This window comes from Ictalurus furcatus, chromosome 27, assembly GCF_023375685.1.
Source record: "Ictalurus furcatus strain D&B chromosome 27, Billie_1.0, whole genome shotgun sequence".
NCBI classification, from domain to species: domain Eukaryota; kingdom Metazoa; phylum Chordata; class Actinopteri; order Siluriformes; family Ictaluridae; genus Ictalurus; species Ictalurus furcatus.
The window spans coordinates 6,839,397-6,854,954 of NC_071281.1; the positions used below are offsets into that span (position 1 = coordinate 6,839,397).

The 15,558-nt window shown below is 40.7% G+C and overlaps 1 protein-coding gene across 3 annotated transcripts in view; it reads right to left on the reverse strand.

The window, feature by feature from the left end:
* Nucleotides 1-15,525, reverse strand: part of LOC128602804 (E3 ubiquitin-protein ligase RNF166) — a 35,504-nt gene extending 19,979 nt beyond the window's left edge. For 2 of the 3 annotated variants that reach the window (XM_053616860.1, XM_053616859.1), the window contains exon 1: nucleotides 14,835-15,525. In XM_053616860.1, coding sequence (XP_053472835.1) covers nucleotides 14,835-15,154 — 320 coding nt within the window. In that variant the 5' untranslated portion in view covers nucleotides 15,155-15,525. Of the gene's footprint in view, nucleotides 1-14,071; nucleotides 14,338-14,834 lie in introns of all 3 variants that reach the window. The other variant, XM_053616861.1, reaches the window with a different exon arrangement.
* Between the last annotated feature and the right edge of the window lie 33 nt (nucleotides 15,526-15,558).

Consider the following 15,558-nt stretch of genomic DNA (forward strand, 5'->3'; position numbering starts at 1 on the left):
AACTAGTTTTCCATTTGACAACTATAATTTCTCTAGCTAAAACCATTTCCCAACTGGGTAACGATATGAATTCCATAAATGTGAATAAATCCCTAGCTTCCCACCAAATTAGAGAAGAAAACAAATACAAGAAAATAGCTCAATCTCAGTCCTGAATCCATTTTCTCTACTGGATTATAATAGACTCTCTCAGTCTCCCTGATTGGTTGCCAGCATTTGCCTGGTCACTGTGTAGTCAGACTTCATTCATGCCTAAGGTAGGACACAATGATGTTTAACGTATCAGAGCTGGTGTTTGAAGTACGTGTGCAAACATCTACTCAAGCGGACTGTGAATTACTACAAGAGGATTGACAGGGCAAAAAATAACACATTCCATGTGAGCCTAGCCTGAACAAAACCAGGGAATGTTACGTTAACACTGCAGGATTTGCTCAATACACCGCTATAGGGGCAGTGGTGGCATGGCGGTTAAGGCTCTGGGTTACTGATCGGAAGGTCTCTCCAGAGGCGCTGTATCATGACTGACCCTGCACTCTGACCCCAGCTTTCTGACATGCTGGGGTATGTGAAGTATGTGATTAATAAAAGACTCATTATCATTATTTGCTCAATACTTTTAACATACCACAGCATTTTTGAATTCTCAAATCTGATTGATTGAAGGTATTGTTTAATTTTCTATAGCAGCAGCTCGGACAGTAGTGCTGACTGCAAGGCAAAAATCACAGGTTTATATTTGTGTTCTTTGAGGTTTCTCAGTAACATGAAAAATGAGAGGGTGACGAAATGACTGTTTATTGCTGATATAATATCACTGTATTACCAGTATGGTGGACTCTCCATAACATAACTACAGGGATAAGATGCAAGACGTGTTGATTTTTATTTATTATAAATAAATAAAATGGCAAATTGCTATGGTATCAGAGGAATAAAACACTTTAAGATGTGCTCTTATTGGAAAATAAATCAACTTCAGGTAAGGTCTCTGCAGTTTGGGCTGCGTCACACCACCCTGTCAATACTTTCTTATACCAGCAAAACCATCGGGTTTTATTCCTTACTCATCACTGTGCTGTAATAAGATGGGTGTAAAGAAGAAAAAATGATCCAGCTACCAACAACGAAGTGCGGCTTAATCTCTGGATTATAGATTATCACGCTGACGTTTTGTGTTATTTGACTTTGCAAGCTAAGTTTTCCAGAACCCTGGTATAACCAATTATCGGCCCATTCCTAGTGCACAACCCGAAGAGGAGTTATAATAACTCACAATTTTGCAAGACAGATCCACGTTGAAACAATGGTGGAAGACTATCCCAACCACACACTCACTCTATGCCTCACAGTGAGAGAATAATGAACAGATTTGCAAACTGCATCACATTGTACCAGTCAGCCAAAAAATATTACTGCTTACTGAGTGAGGCTTTACTGAGAGAAAGGTTGACAGGCAGAGATGTGAAAAGAGCCATTTGAAGGCAGGATTTCTATGTGCAGTTCATGACAGAGACAGGAGATGGGAATAGACCATCTACACCAAGCAACAGCACTCTCACACACTCTGAACAGCTGAAAAGTATAATGTATTCCCATATTTTGAATTTTTTTTTTTAAATAGTATAAAATCCCACTTGCACTTGTCTTAGAAAAGAAATTCAACAACAGTCTACTGCTTAATTAGTTTTAAAAAAAAAAAGTACATTCATTAAAAACTAAATATTTGGTTTATCAATCTTTAAATGTCCCTCATTAGCTTTACTAAATGATGATGTAATAATGTTGCATTTGGTTGAAAACAGCGTGTTATTTTTCGTTATTTGGCATTTGCAAAATGAAGAAGACAGACAGGCCACAAAAACACTTCCTCTTCCTCTGCAAATATACAGAATCAGCAAAAGAACAGTGAATTAGTAACCACTGCAAAGCATTATGCTGATGCCTGTGCCCTTCATACACACATCAACATTATATTGAATAATAAAAGCATTTTTCACCAGTGGTCTCAGAATCTTTGACCCCATCGTAGATGTACAACAAGGAAGGCAAACTCACTGGATCTCATATGGTATTAAACAGATGGAAAAGTGTCCATTCCTGCATTACTGCTGCTCAAGCACTTTGCAGTACTATTCCATGCATACAGTACGCTATGCTTTATTCATTCCTGTTGAGTAATATGGTAGTTGTCAGACACCCAGCTGAGGTTTCTGGGTCACTGCAGCTTCAGCTACAGTTTTGATATTGTTTACTGAGCAACTGTTAGAGCTGTATAAGCATTTTGCTGTGGACTCATAAGACTAAACACAATATTATGATTGCTCTCTTTTAGCAAAGTTGTTCATCATATTTTTTCTTACATTTATTTTTTGCAAAGTGAGATTCATATAAACAAATGCAGGTGAGAACTGAAAATATTGAGAACTGTCACTGCAAAATATTCTGCCCAAATCAGACATCTGTACCTGACAATTACAACAACAACTAGCTGAAGATACAGTCCCCTCTGAAAGTATTGGAACAGCAAGGAAACTTCTATTGCTCTTGCTATACATTGCTGGTGGTGTCACAGACAGTCTTTTGGGTTTACTTCACAGCTCTCACAGTGTTTTTGTGCTGCTGTTGTTTTCCCTCGGCCGACCAGCTCCATGTCTGGTTGTTGGTACACCAATGGTTTCTTTCTTTGTCAGGACATTCCAGATTGATTGCACTGGCTATGCCCAATGCTTCTGCAATGGCTGTGATTGATTTTCCCTCTTTTCTCAGCTTCAAAATGGCATGCTTTTCTCTCATAGACAGCTCTCTGATCTTCACGTTGGTTTATCGTTTTTAACTATAAATGCAGTCTCCACTGGCAATACCCAGGGCTCAAACCAAGAGTAGACATTCAGTTATTTTATTTATTTTTTTTAAAATAAGGTCTACTTATATTAATATATGAATTCTTTAAACAATCAATTTAACAGGGCACACCTGGGCAGCAAGAAACACCTATCAGTCACATGTTCCAATATATTTTAATGGGTGGTTTCAAACAAAAGGTGCCCTGTTCTAAATTGTTTAAGACATCTACATGTAAATATGAGGAAATGAAAGATGATATTCATATTCTGATCTCAAACCATAGCAAAAACAATAGAATTGGCCTTGCTATTCCAATACTTTCGGAGGGGACTGTACACTCACTCTCTGTCACACTCACTCAATGTTTTTTTGTTTTTCGCACCATTCTGCATGATTTCTAGAGACTGTTGTGTGTGAAAATCCCAGAAGAGCAACAATTTCTAAAATTCTCAAACCAACCCATTTGGTACCAACAACCATGCCACGGTTAAAGTCACAGAGGTCTCATTTTTTCCCCATTCTGGTGATTGATGTGAACATTAACTGATGCTCCTGAGCTGTATTGGTATGATTTTATGCATTGTCCTGCTGCCACATGATTGGCTGATCGGATAACTGCATAAATGTGTACAGGTGTTCCTATTAAAGTGGCTGGTGAGAGTATATACAGTGGATATAAAAAAAAAAGAATCAAAAATAAAGTTTAAACCGTGTCAGATCTTTTCCCACTTTTTCTGTGATCATATATTATATACAGTATATTTGTATTATTTTCACTATTTTTCTTTCCTTAATACTTTTACAGTACCATTACCACATGCAACCCTAGAACACAGCATTATATACATACACATGGATAAGTGCTTCCACAGTGTGTGTGTGTGTGTGTGTGTGTGTGTGTGTGTGTGTGTATTCCTCCACTCTGATGTTCTCTCCTCACTTCACAGACATCCTGGCCTTCAGCTCTCTGAAAACTATAAATTAATTACAGACATTAGCAGGGCTGATAAACAGATAAACAAGCGTGTGTTTATGCTCCACGCAGACTCTAAATGAGGTTCAACTAGTGCGCTGATGATTAATTTAGTGCTCACTGAGCTTTTCATCCTATGCATATGCACAGATGGAGAATAGCTTTTAAAACCTTGCCAGTACACAAGCTGAGGAAAGCAGCGTGGCAGATGCCAAAGTGTCGCGTCTCCTCTATGAGCAAAATGCAATCGCTTTCTTTTTTCAAATGAATTAAGCAGGCTCTAATTAGAGGAGCTGAACTGAGGATCATTTAGCTCAACGGGACAAATAAAGTGGTAAATGATGGCACCCTTGAGGACCGCCTCCATAAACAACCTTGTTTGGATCGGAGTTTTAAATGCATATTCAGTTAACCTGTGCTGTGACCAAAGCCACTCTTTTCTTCCCCACCTTCATCAGCATCTCTCTCTCTACACTCGCTGACTCCATAATAGCATTCACACGTTGCCATCTCATTTTGCTGTAGTGAATAATTCAAGACGCATCTCAACTCCACGTTCGCCCCCGGTTGCCTAGTGTACATTTTGTCTCAGCAGGAGAAATACTCCTGATGCTGAAGAAGTCAGATTAGTGAGCTTGGCTGAAAATGGCTTCCTACTCAACATAAAATGAAGCAAGACACTCACAAAGGACCCAGGAGAGAGTGGGAGGCCTGGCTGGTGCCTGAAAATAACTTCACTAAAACGGCAAGAAGAGAAAACTAAAAACTGCTTGTTCGAATCATGTAAAGCCTTTAGTTTGGGCACGCTGCCATCATCAACCTATTAAAACCATGATTCAAAAGAGATCATGCCCAAAGAAAGCTTATCTACATAACAAAATAACAGATGACTGATAACAGAGGCAAACAAAACCATGAAGCAAAGAGAGATACAGTCTGCTTGTTTCTGATATCAGGATGTTTTGATGACATTATCTAGTTTACACCACACATAATTACTGAAGTTTAAAGACAGACGTCTTCTATATATTTTGTTTCCTCATAACTAAATGGTGTGAAAACTGCAAACTCACTGTAATTTTCATAATATACAGCCCACACAGGATTTCACTTTGTTGTTGTTTTTCTGTGATTGTTGCAGCCAAAAATGCTTAATTTTGCTGTGGCTTTTTTCAAAATTTGTGATGCAATTAGTGTAGTTTTTTGTGGGATTTTTTTTGGAGGAAAACTACTTGAATTGGTGAAATTTGCACGGTCTTTCGCCTTGATGTTTGTTGGTAAATGAGACCATTTAGCTGTACACATGTTCGACGCACGTAAATCGAAGAGTGCTTTGGCTGAATGACGTGTCTTGGCCCAAATCTGCAAAAAATCTGCAGTAATTTTGAAAGATTGCAAGCTCCTGCAAATATTGCAGAATTTCCTTGATTTTATTATTAATGCCTTGGTGTCTGGATGTTCCAGTTGGAGCATAAACAAACTCCAGTTAGACCAGAATGCAGCTGCAGGAGTCCTTACTAGAACCAGAAGATATGACCACATCATCCCGATCTTATCCACACTGCAGCGGCTCCCAGTGAAATTTCACATTGATTATAAAATACTACTACTGACCTATAAAGCACTGAATGGTCTCATGCCACAGTACCCGAGCGAACTTTCTGTCTTTTATGATCCGCCACGCCTACTTCGATCAAAAGGTGCAGGCTATTTGTTGGTACCTCGAATAGTGAAGGCTACAGCAGGGGGACGAGCTTTCTCTTACAAAGCCCCACAGTTATGGAACAGTCTTCCAAGTAGTGTTCGGGACTCAGACACAGTCTCAGTGTTTAAGTCTAGGCTTAAAACATATTTGTTTACTCAAGCTTTCCATGAATAGACTTTCTTTTATGTAAAATACAGTCTTATCCAATATGGGATAGTAAGCATACCTAACAATCTCTCCCTCTCTTCACCTCCCTCTCCCGCTCTCCTTCTGTCGAGCCACACGTGATTTTATGGAAATTCCAGTGATCCTGACCCTTTCTGCTCTCCAGACCTGCCTGATGCATCCTGATGCCCTACTTCTGGATGGAGCTCTCATCAACTGGAGGCTACATTCTGCCACTGAGGACGACCCCAAGCACTGCAGCCTGGAGATTGCTGAGGATGGTGCTGCTTGGACCTCAATTCCACATGGACATTTTTGCTGTGGTTGCGGGGACTACGGTTGCTGCGATGGCCTTAGGACTGCAATTACCACATACAGTTCTGCACTCAGGTCTCCTTTAGTGAACAGTGGATTAGTTCAACAAAACAGACTTCATTTAAAAACCATAATGAACTTTCCTTTACTTTCACACTATCTGTTGTTACCCAGATGAGGATGTGTTCCCTTCGGAGTCCGGTTCCTATCAAGGTTTCTTCCTCATTTCACCTTAGGGAGTTTTTCCTCACCACCGGCTTGCTCAATAGGGACAAATTCACACATTTAAAATCTGTGTCTTGTGTTTATATATTTCTGCAATGCTGCTTTGAGACAATGTCCACTGTTAAAAGCGCTATACAAATAAAATTTAAGTTAACTGAATTTTGCATTAATTTCTGCGATCGCAAAATCCTGGAGGGACTGAATATAAACATAAGCGTAGCCTAAAACATGTTAGGGTCATGCTCCAAAATAGTATGATATGCATCGAGTTAAAATTGTTTACATTTCAACCAGTTCTACATTAGAGAGCCCTAATATAATAATAACAATAATAATTATTATTATTTTTATTATAATACAAACAAGTATTCTCATATAAACTTCCATAATTAGTCATGTGCTAATGATCAGTTATGGGATATATAGTAACATTCAGCACATATAACACTGCTTCTTCCAAATTCTGCCACTACCCCCGTGTGCCATTTAGTAGGAGGTTGCCTAGGTAGGCAGCATTTTATGTTCCCGAAATAAAGAACAGCACAAGGACAGCTGCCTCCCCAGTTTCCTAATTTTAGAGAAATCTGAAGACAGTGTCATGTGCATCGTTCTCGGTAGAGTCGTAATTCTGTAAACTGGACAGAGCCTTAAATAAAACAACAACAACAACAACAACAACAACAACATGGTGGACAAATCTGTTTCTCAACTGATGAACCATTCTTTAGTAAAGCAGTGATTTAATATTGTTTTGCAATAATGTTATAAACTATCAGACAGGATTAGGCAGTTGTGAGGTGGAAGTTGAAGATCAGCACAGGCTTAAGGGTAATTAGAGTTGGACAGGATGTTAATTGCTTGGTTTCGAGTGACTGCGTGTGAGTTATGATGCAGATCAGTTTAGGAGAGGAGGAGACCATGCCAGGACACACACAGCTCAAATCCAACTCAAGCCGCTGGCATCCAGAGTGTGTGAGACCGTGGACACTCAGCCAAATCCCAATCTCCTCGGAGCTGCGCAGGTGTGTGTGTGTATATATAAAGAGAGAGGGAGAGGTGATGAAATGCTGGAGTGATCACAGCAGGCAAAGGGGGAGATAAAGAAGGAACACAAAGCAGGAGTAAGTGTGTGTGTGTGTGGGGGGGGGGGGACAGAGACAGAAGAACAGAGACAGAGAAAGGTAATAAGATTATGGCACTAGGCAGAGGGTGGGCTACTGTATATGAAAAAATAAAAACGCAGCAGAACAGATATAAAGAGCCACATGCACACACACACACACACACACACACACACACACACACACACACACACACACACACACACACCTTTTCACTCGACTAGTTGTTGATGCTTGTGTAAGATTTGAAACTGTTCTATCGTAGGACAGTCGGCTAAAACAGTTCGGTTCCAGCACCAAAATGCTGCTGGTTTGGAAACTAGAACAGAAAATGTCAGGGCTTTGGGCTGGATTCAGATTTGGCATCCAAAGGTTATGTCAATATTTACACAGAGAATGTTACATGTATTCAGAGATGGGCCATGCAGCTGCTTAAATCGATTTTTTTTGGGTGCGCTCTTCAGATTATGCAAATTGCCAGTGTGTGGTTCTCGCCTGGGAGGTTGCAAAATTTTTCCATCAGTATAAGTGTCTGAGACAGAGTTTCTCGATAGCATCTCATCTTTAAACACAAACATTCGCTATAACGCCCAAATAAAATCAGGGATGGTTAATAAAGAATGAAGAAGGAAATAGCTTTGTAATATACTGTAGCGTAAAAGCAAGAGACAATTTACAAATGGAAAATAAATAAAAAGATTGATAAGACAATTTATGAATGAGAAGATGGCAAGCTTTAAAATAAACATCGAATAGGACTCTAGTACACTGACCAATATACTGCTGTATGAATAGTCGTAATTGCAATTGTCACATTGTTCACTGCAAATTTGGTTTAACTGAACAAAATGGCTTCCAATCTCATTAGCTGGAAGGATTTGATCCAACACAATTTTTTTTTATGTTTATTTTATAATATAGCGAACCTTTATATCAGCCTTAATGAAGCCATGAGAAACTAAATCGAGGTCATGTTTGTACAGGATATAATCTATGTTATAGTGCTTTAATTTGCTATTTTGATTCGTCACTGTAGGGGAGCACGGTGGCTTAGTGGCTCACACGTTTGCCTCACATCTCCAGGGTTGGGGGTTCGATTCCCGCCTCTGTCCTGCTGTGCTCGGCCGTTTACTCCGGGTACTCTGGGTTTTCTCCCCCAGTCCAAAGACATGCATTGCAGGCTGACTTGCATTTCCAAATTGTCCGTATGAGCGTGTGCATGTGCGATTGCACCCAGTGATGGATTGGCACCTCGTCTAGGGTGTCCCCCATTTTGTGTCCTGAGTTCCCTGGGAAAAGCTCCAGACAAACCGCGACCCTGTGTAGGATAAGCAGTATAGAAAATTGATGGATTTGTCAATGTATTAAAATAATGCCAATGTTTTTGTTAATACGATACACCTCCTGTAAACATGCACGCTTTGAAGAATAAGCTGACCAATCACTCATCTGCTATGCATCATTTCATCTCCCTGAAAACTATTCAAACAACAATTCATGTCATTTGAGTGGATGGCATTACAATAAATGTAATCAATAGGACATGAGGGAGGGGTTGTTTGTCATATATATCTTTGAAAAATATCACAACTATGAATCAGTGGTCTGAGGAAGACACAAGCTAATGCTAAATGTTAAAAAAGTATTAAACTGACTGGTTTAGTGATAGCAGTTTTCCTTTTTCTCTCATTTCCAGGTGGGTGCCTGAGCAGGTGAAGAGCTTTTAGTTAATAACTCAGATGCAGCTGATATCTTGCACATTTTAAACTCAGTGTTACATTTGTATTGCTATAAACCCGAGGGATGGCCAGGGTCAGTGGGACGGAACACTGCTCAGTAGTGAACAGAGCGTGAGGGTGAAAGCCACTGGAGAACAGTTGGCCGTTTTCAGACATAATTGGATTCTTTATTCGGGTCATGCTTTTAATGGGAAATGAAGATGGAGATATCAGGTCTATGATTCAGCTCTCACTTCTTGCTGACCCAAGAAAGTATATTTTATTGCAGCAGTGCAGGCTGTTTAAACTCCTACACAAATAAATAAATGAGGATGCAAACACAAAGACAGAATGAACACTTGAGGCGAGGACTCCTAGATCACACGAAAGCAGATTGTACATGTATTACTTTCGCAGCTTTAATTCGAATTGTCATTTTTTGTTATTAATTTTATTTGTGATGGCGCTGCAGCAGATGATTTCACCATGGTACATCATCTGTGTCTGTTGGTGTGATCTTGTGAAGTACTTGTTTTAGTAAAGGGACTGACCAAATAACAATGAACCTCACTTGCAGAGGCAGCGCCTCCTTCACTGGGACTGAGGCACAGAAGTCAGACCTCCTCCTTCACTGGGACTGAGGCACAGAGGCCACACCTCCTTCACTGGGACTGAGGCACAGAGGCCAGACCTCCTTCACAGGGACTGAGGCACAGAGGCCAGACCTCCTCCTTCACTTGGTCTGAGGCACAGAGGCCAGACCTCCTTCACTGGGACTGAGGCACAGAAGCCAGACCTCCTCCTTCACTGGGACTGAGGCACAGAAGCCAGACCTCCTCCTTCACTGGGACTGAGGCACAGAGGCAAGACCTCCTCCTTCACAGGGACTGAGGCACAGAGGCCACACCTCCTTCACTGGGACTGAGGCACAGAGGCCAGACCTCCTCCTTCACAGGGACTGAGGCACAGAGGCCACACCTCCTTCACTGGGACTGAGGCACAGAAGCCAGACCTCCTCCTTCACTGGGACTGAGGCACAGAAGCCACACCTCCTCCTTCACTGGGACTGAGGCACAGATACCACGCCTTCTTCACTGGGACTGAGGCACAGAGTCCTTTACCCAGAACACTGAGCGGTATAAGCAGAACTCTGCTGAGTATCAGTATTGAAAATTCTCACACTGACCCATGCCTGATGAAGCTCACTTAAACGGGCACTTCTTCCACTAAGCCATCACTACTTTGGGAATGCATGATGCTAAGTGCAGATTTAATTGTAAAGCAGGTGAGTGCTTTAAGCAATGTGTTCCTCCCTCCCACAGATGGAGGATCTGATGTAGCGGGATTTGGATTAGTCCATGTCTTTACACCAGATTTCATGATGCCATTTTTTCTGTAGTCCGCATGCAGCGAGTGCGTAAGAACATTTGGCTGTGCTCATGGAGAAGTTCCTGCTGCTGCAGTCCTGAACTCTATCCTCTCTGGGGCTGCTCATTTCCAAAAACACACACACACACACACACACACACACACACACACACACTTATTTTCCAATTGTATGTGTGAGTACCACAGGAGAGAATTCTGATACACATCCTTTTACTGAGGAAAGAAAAAAACAACAACTGCAGAACCCACTTATAATGGATGTCAAAGGGCAGTTGTTGACTTCCTCCAAAGTCTTAACCAAGCTGAACCACATTACACTGGTGCTACATAAGCCTTTCATTAGACGTCCATTTTAAGTGAGTTTAAACAAGTTCTGTTCATTTCTCAGTGCAGGGAAATGTGTTCAAGTTCAGCTACACTTACCACACATGTTACACAGAGTAGATATAGCATGATTGCTAAAGCAATTTCAGCTGTACATTTTTCTCTGAGTGACACCAGCACAAGACCCCAGTGCATGGTTTGCCGAAGGTGTAGGGGTGTGTGTGTGTGTGTGTGTGTATGTGTATATGTGTGATATAAAGAGGTTGCCCTCACAGTGTGCATTTCATTAGAATTTAAGCTATAATTAGATCGTCATGCTGCTCTGTCCCTGATGTGGGCTTCCTGTAATCAGCGCGAGATTGGTGTGTGTGTGTGTGTGTGTGTGTGTGTGTGTCCAGCAACGTCATGCATTTTTAACCCTGGCAGTGGTGAAAGAACAGTATTTCCTGTCTACTAGTGACATGTAATTTTCATACAACAATACATTTCGAGCATTTTACAATGGTTTGTGATTTTATCACAACATTTTATTAACAATCGGTGTACGTTTCCTCCACAGCATTTCAGCCATAAATTAACCTGAGTCACACTGTCTGCGGGATTCACCTTCATCATGTGCCTTCACAGTGTGCAGTGAATGTGAAAATTTGTTTACTCACAGTTGCTCACTAGCTAAATGCTTCTCTATACATAAATGAGTTTTTTTGGGTTTTTTTTAAAAAACATGGTTCCCATTCACATGCAAAAAAATGTTTATATTTAACCGACTAACTAACTACTTAATTAAATAAATCTCCAACCACATTTTGTGACATGTCTATTGCAGTTTCTACTGTTTGAATTTGAGAAATGGCCAATATATGATCAATAAAGTGCAGTTTAACTAAACCTATTGATTTCTACAGTGCTGTGAAAAAGTACTGATTTCTTGTTTTGGTGTATATCGCATACTAAATTGTTTCAGAAATTAAAACAATATCCAAGATAAAACAAAGGCAACCTGAGTAAACACGAAATACAGTTTTTAAATGATATTTATTGAAGTAAAAAACTTATCCAAGGCCTGTGTGAAAATGTATTTGCTCCTGTAGTTACTAATTCCCCAAATCTATGAAACTGCATTCATAATGGTGTTCAGCTGGACTACATGCAACCAGGCCTGATTACTGCAAACACTGTTCAATCAAATCTACACTGAAATAGAACTTTTACAACAGCATGAAGTTGGTTAAAAGATCTTACCCAGTAACACACTATGCCAAAGATGAAGGAAATTCCAGAAATGATGAGGAAGAAGGTGATTGAAATACATCAGTCTGGGAAGGGTTACAAAGCTATTTCAAAGGTTCTGGGACTCCAAAGAACCACAGCGAGAGCCGTTATCTCCAAGTTGAAAAACTCGGCATGGTAGTTAACCTTCACAGAAGTGGCCAACCTTCCAAAATTCCTCCAAGAGCACAGCAACTACTCATCCAGGAAGTCACAAAAGAGCCAAGGACATCATCAGAGGACCTACAGGCCTCTCTTGCATCAATAAAGGTCACCGTTCGTGGCATCCATGGAAGAGTGGCGAGGTGAAAACCACTACTAACCCAGAAGAACATTAAGGCTCATCTGAATTTTGCCAAAACACATCTTGATGATCCTCAAACCTTTTGGGAGAATGTTCTGTGGACTGATGAGTTGAAAGTGGAAATGTTTGGAAGACAGGGTCCCGTTACATCTGGCGTAAACCAAACACAGAATTCCACAAAAAGAACATCAGACCTACGGTGAAGCATGGTGGTGGAAGTGTGATGGTGTGGGGATGCTTTGCTGCTTCAGGACCTGGGCAATGTACAATAATTGTGGGGAAACATGAAGTCTGCTCTCTACCACAAAATCCTAAAGGAGAATGTCCGGTCTTCAGTCCGTAAATTGAAACTCAATTGCAACTGGATTATGCAGCAAGACAACGATCCAAAGCATAGGAGTAAATCCTAGCCCTAGAAGTAAGTGAAAGACTGATCTCCAGTTATCAGACGCGTTTGGATGTAGTTACTGCAGCTAAAGGTGGCACAACCAGATCTTAATTTTAAGGGAGCAATTAGTTTCTCACATGGGTGATAGGTATTAGATAACTTTTTTTTTTTACTTCAGTTAAAACAATATAGATTAAAACTGTATTGTGTGTTTACTCGGGTTGCCTTTGTTTTGTTTTGTATTTCGTTTGAAGATCTGAAAACTATTTAGTATGAGATATACACAAAAAAAGAAGAAATCAAGGACTATGTGCAGCAAATAGATTTCTGTATTTCTGGTATCTGTAGCAAAATTTTCCAGCTGGTCATGCCCTAGTCAATATCCACAAGGGTTAAGGGTTTGGATCATTTTAAAATGCCAACGAATGTGCTGTTGCGTGTTGGTCTTTCAACAAAGGAAGGTGCAGAGGTTCAGAGTGCATTGACAGAAACATCTCACTCTCTCACCATGTGTGGAAGTCTTGTAACGCTAAAAGAATTACAGCAGCTGTGTCCACAAACACGGTATCATGTACACCAAATATCCTACTACATCACAGTTTACTCAAGTGCTGCCTGAAAACAGTAATGGCACTGTGTTGTGTCAGAAACTACAGAGCCACATCATTAATTGCATGCAAACAATGAGACACACAGCTGCTTTAAATGCAGTAGTAATTACTTTTAATCGGATTAAAATTACACTGAATCGTCTTGTTTTTGGTGGGCGGAGCCTCACTGAACCATTCGTGTTTAAACCACAAAGAGTGTTCGCGGCTTACAAGAGTGATATTAGTGGCATTTCATTTCCTCACTACAACCCAGAGTAAAAAGGAAAGTCAAAAGATGACGCATAACACAAATGGACAGCGCACACAGAAAACTCAATTAGGCTTAAATAGTTTTTCATTAGATCAGAGGTAGAGGTAGATTTACAGCTCACAGCACAAGTTACTGGCACTCTACAAACATTATGATGTAACACATATGATATGTTAATCGAAATGAAAATATGAATGATGACACAGGATGTTAGACATGATGTCCATCATGATTTAATGGAACTCTGATGAACAAATTTACGCGATCGCTTTTTGACACGTGAGAAATAATAAACCATAAATCCTTAAACTGCCTACCTAGACAAGCTCCTACTCAATAAAACCTTTGCTGTATCATTTTGTGTCCATAATAATATACATTCATTATCCTTCAAACGGTAATACTGTTTTATTAATCGCCTATACGATTGATCTTGATATTGCGTTTTATGTATTCGTTTAAACCACCTTGAGATGAAATGTACATCCGTCCCACCGACACGCACTCAACCTGAGCCTCGCATCCTGTTCCTGTTCTCGATTCATTCAACACAACAGCTGTCTCACTTTCCTTTCTGCGATAAGTGTTTTGATGCAGATACGTCCACGACGATGCTCGTACCCGTCTCACAACATCCAACATCACGTGCACCACACACCGTGCCTGCTTTGTTCTATTTTCATCTCGTGCTTACACACTGGAACATCTCTGAGCTGAAGTAGCAGCTGCATAACTGACACATCATGCAAAAAAAAAAAAAGAAAAAGAAAAAAATGAATGAAAGAAACTCAATCAATTAGATAAGAGAAGTAAAAGGACAGATTACAGAGCTGTGTTTCATTTCCAAACCTGTGTGAGACGGAGAGGCTTCAGTAACAAAGAAACACTGACAACAATAGAGACACAAAGAGGATGGAGATTCAGACTCACTTCTTGGCTTTAAAAGGTTCTAGATTTTATATAACTCTGTTTTGACAGAGTCAATAAGTTTAGCTGTTGTGTATGATCTGATACAATCTGTGGGCTGACAAATCTTTGTTTTAGTTCAGTTGTAAAATAAACACAGACTTCAAAACAGGAATGATGGATGATGATGATTGTTATGACCATCAAGCTATTTATGAGCAACAGAAATGCCACAGTGTGTTTACTGGCTTAACCTGACAATGCACCGACTCCATAAAGCAGAATGGCAGTGCGCCAGTGGAGGTGAATCCAGGTGTTACTCACGTATGAGCGCAGCTGGCGATGCTGACGGGTTTGTGATAAACCTCCAGGCAGATGGGGCAGGAGAACTGGCTCTCCAGACTCTCTCCATGCTGCAGCTGGGGCTGGGGATGAGACTGTCTGAGCTGAGCAGCCGAAACAAAACTGCGGAACATCGCCATCATGAACACTGGATGCCTCCTCTCAGCTGCTTCTTCAAAATGAGCTTCTTCTTTTTCTGCTTCCTTTGCTGTGTGTATCACCAGTGCGCTGTCGACCGGAACACCACTTCCGTGTGATTTAAACCAAGAAAAACACAAATCAAACGGCGTTACATAGCGCATCTGTCCAGCCAGCACATAAAGCACACTCTCACACGCCGTCTGAGCAAAGAAGTAAACATTACCAGCGGAGCTTTAACCAAACCGTTAAGAGCGTCTTTTCAGGTGAACTACTGCATGGGTGTTGTAGTTTTGTCAAGAAGCACCTTCGCAGCATGACGGCCTTCAATCACTACACTCCCCATAATGCTTTGCAACAGCGTTTTCCTAAACAATAGACCAGCTCGCTTTTTAGGCAAACGAATCGTAGCGTATTAACTCCTGACATTCGCATACGACTGCTGAAAAGACTTGCTTACAATAACAACGTTTAGTGTAGCTATTAGAGCTCATTAAAAAGCAAACTGACAAATAAGCAACAGAACAGCCGAACTGACAATAATGCAGCGTCACTAAAAAGCGCCAGG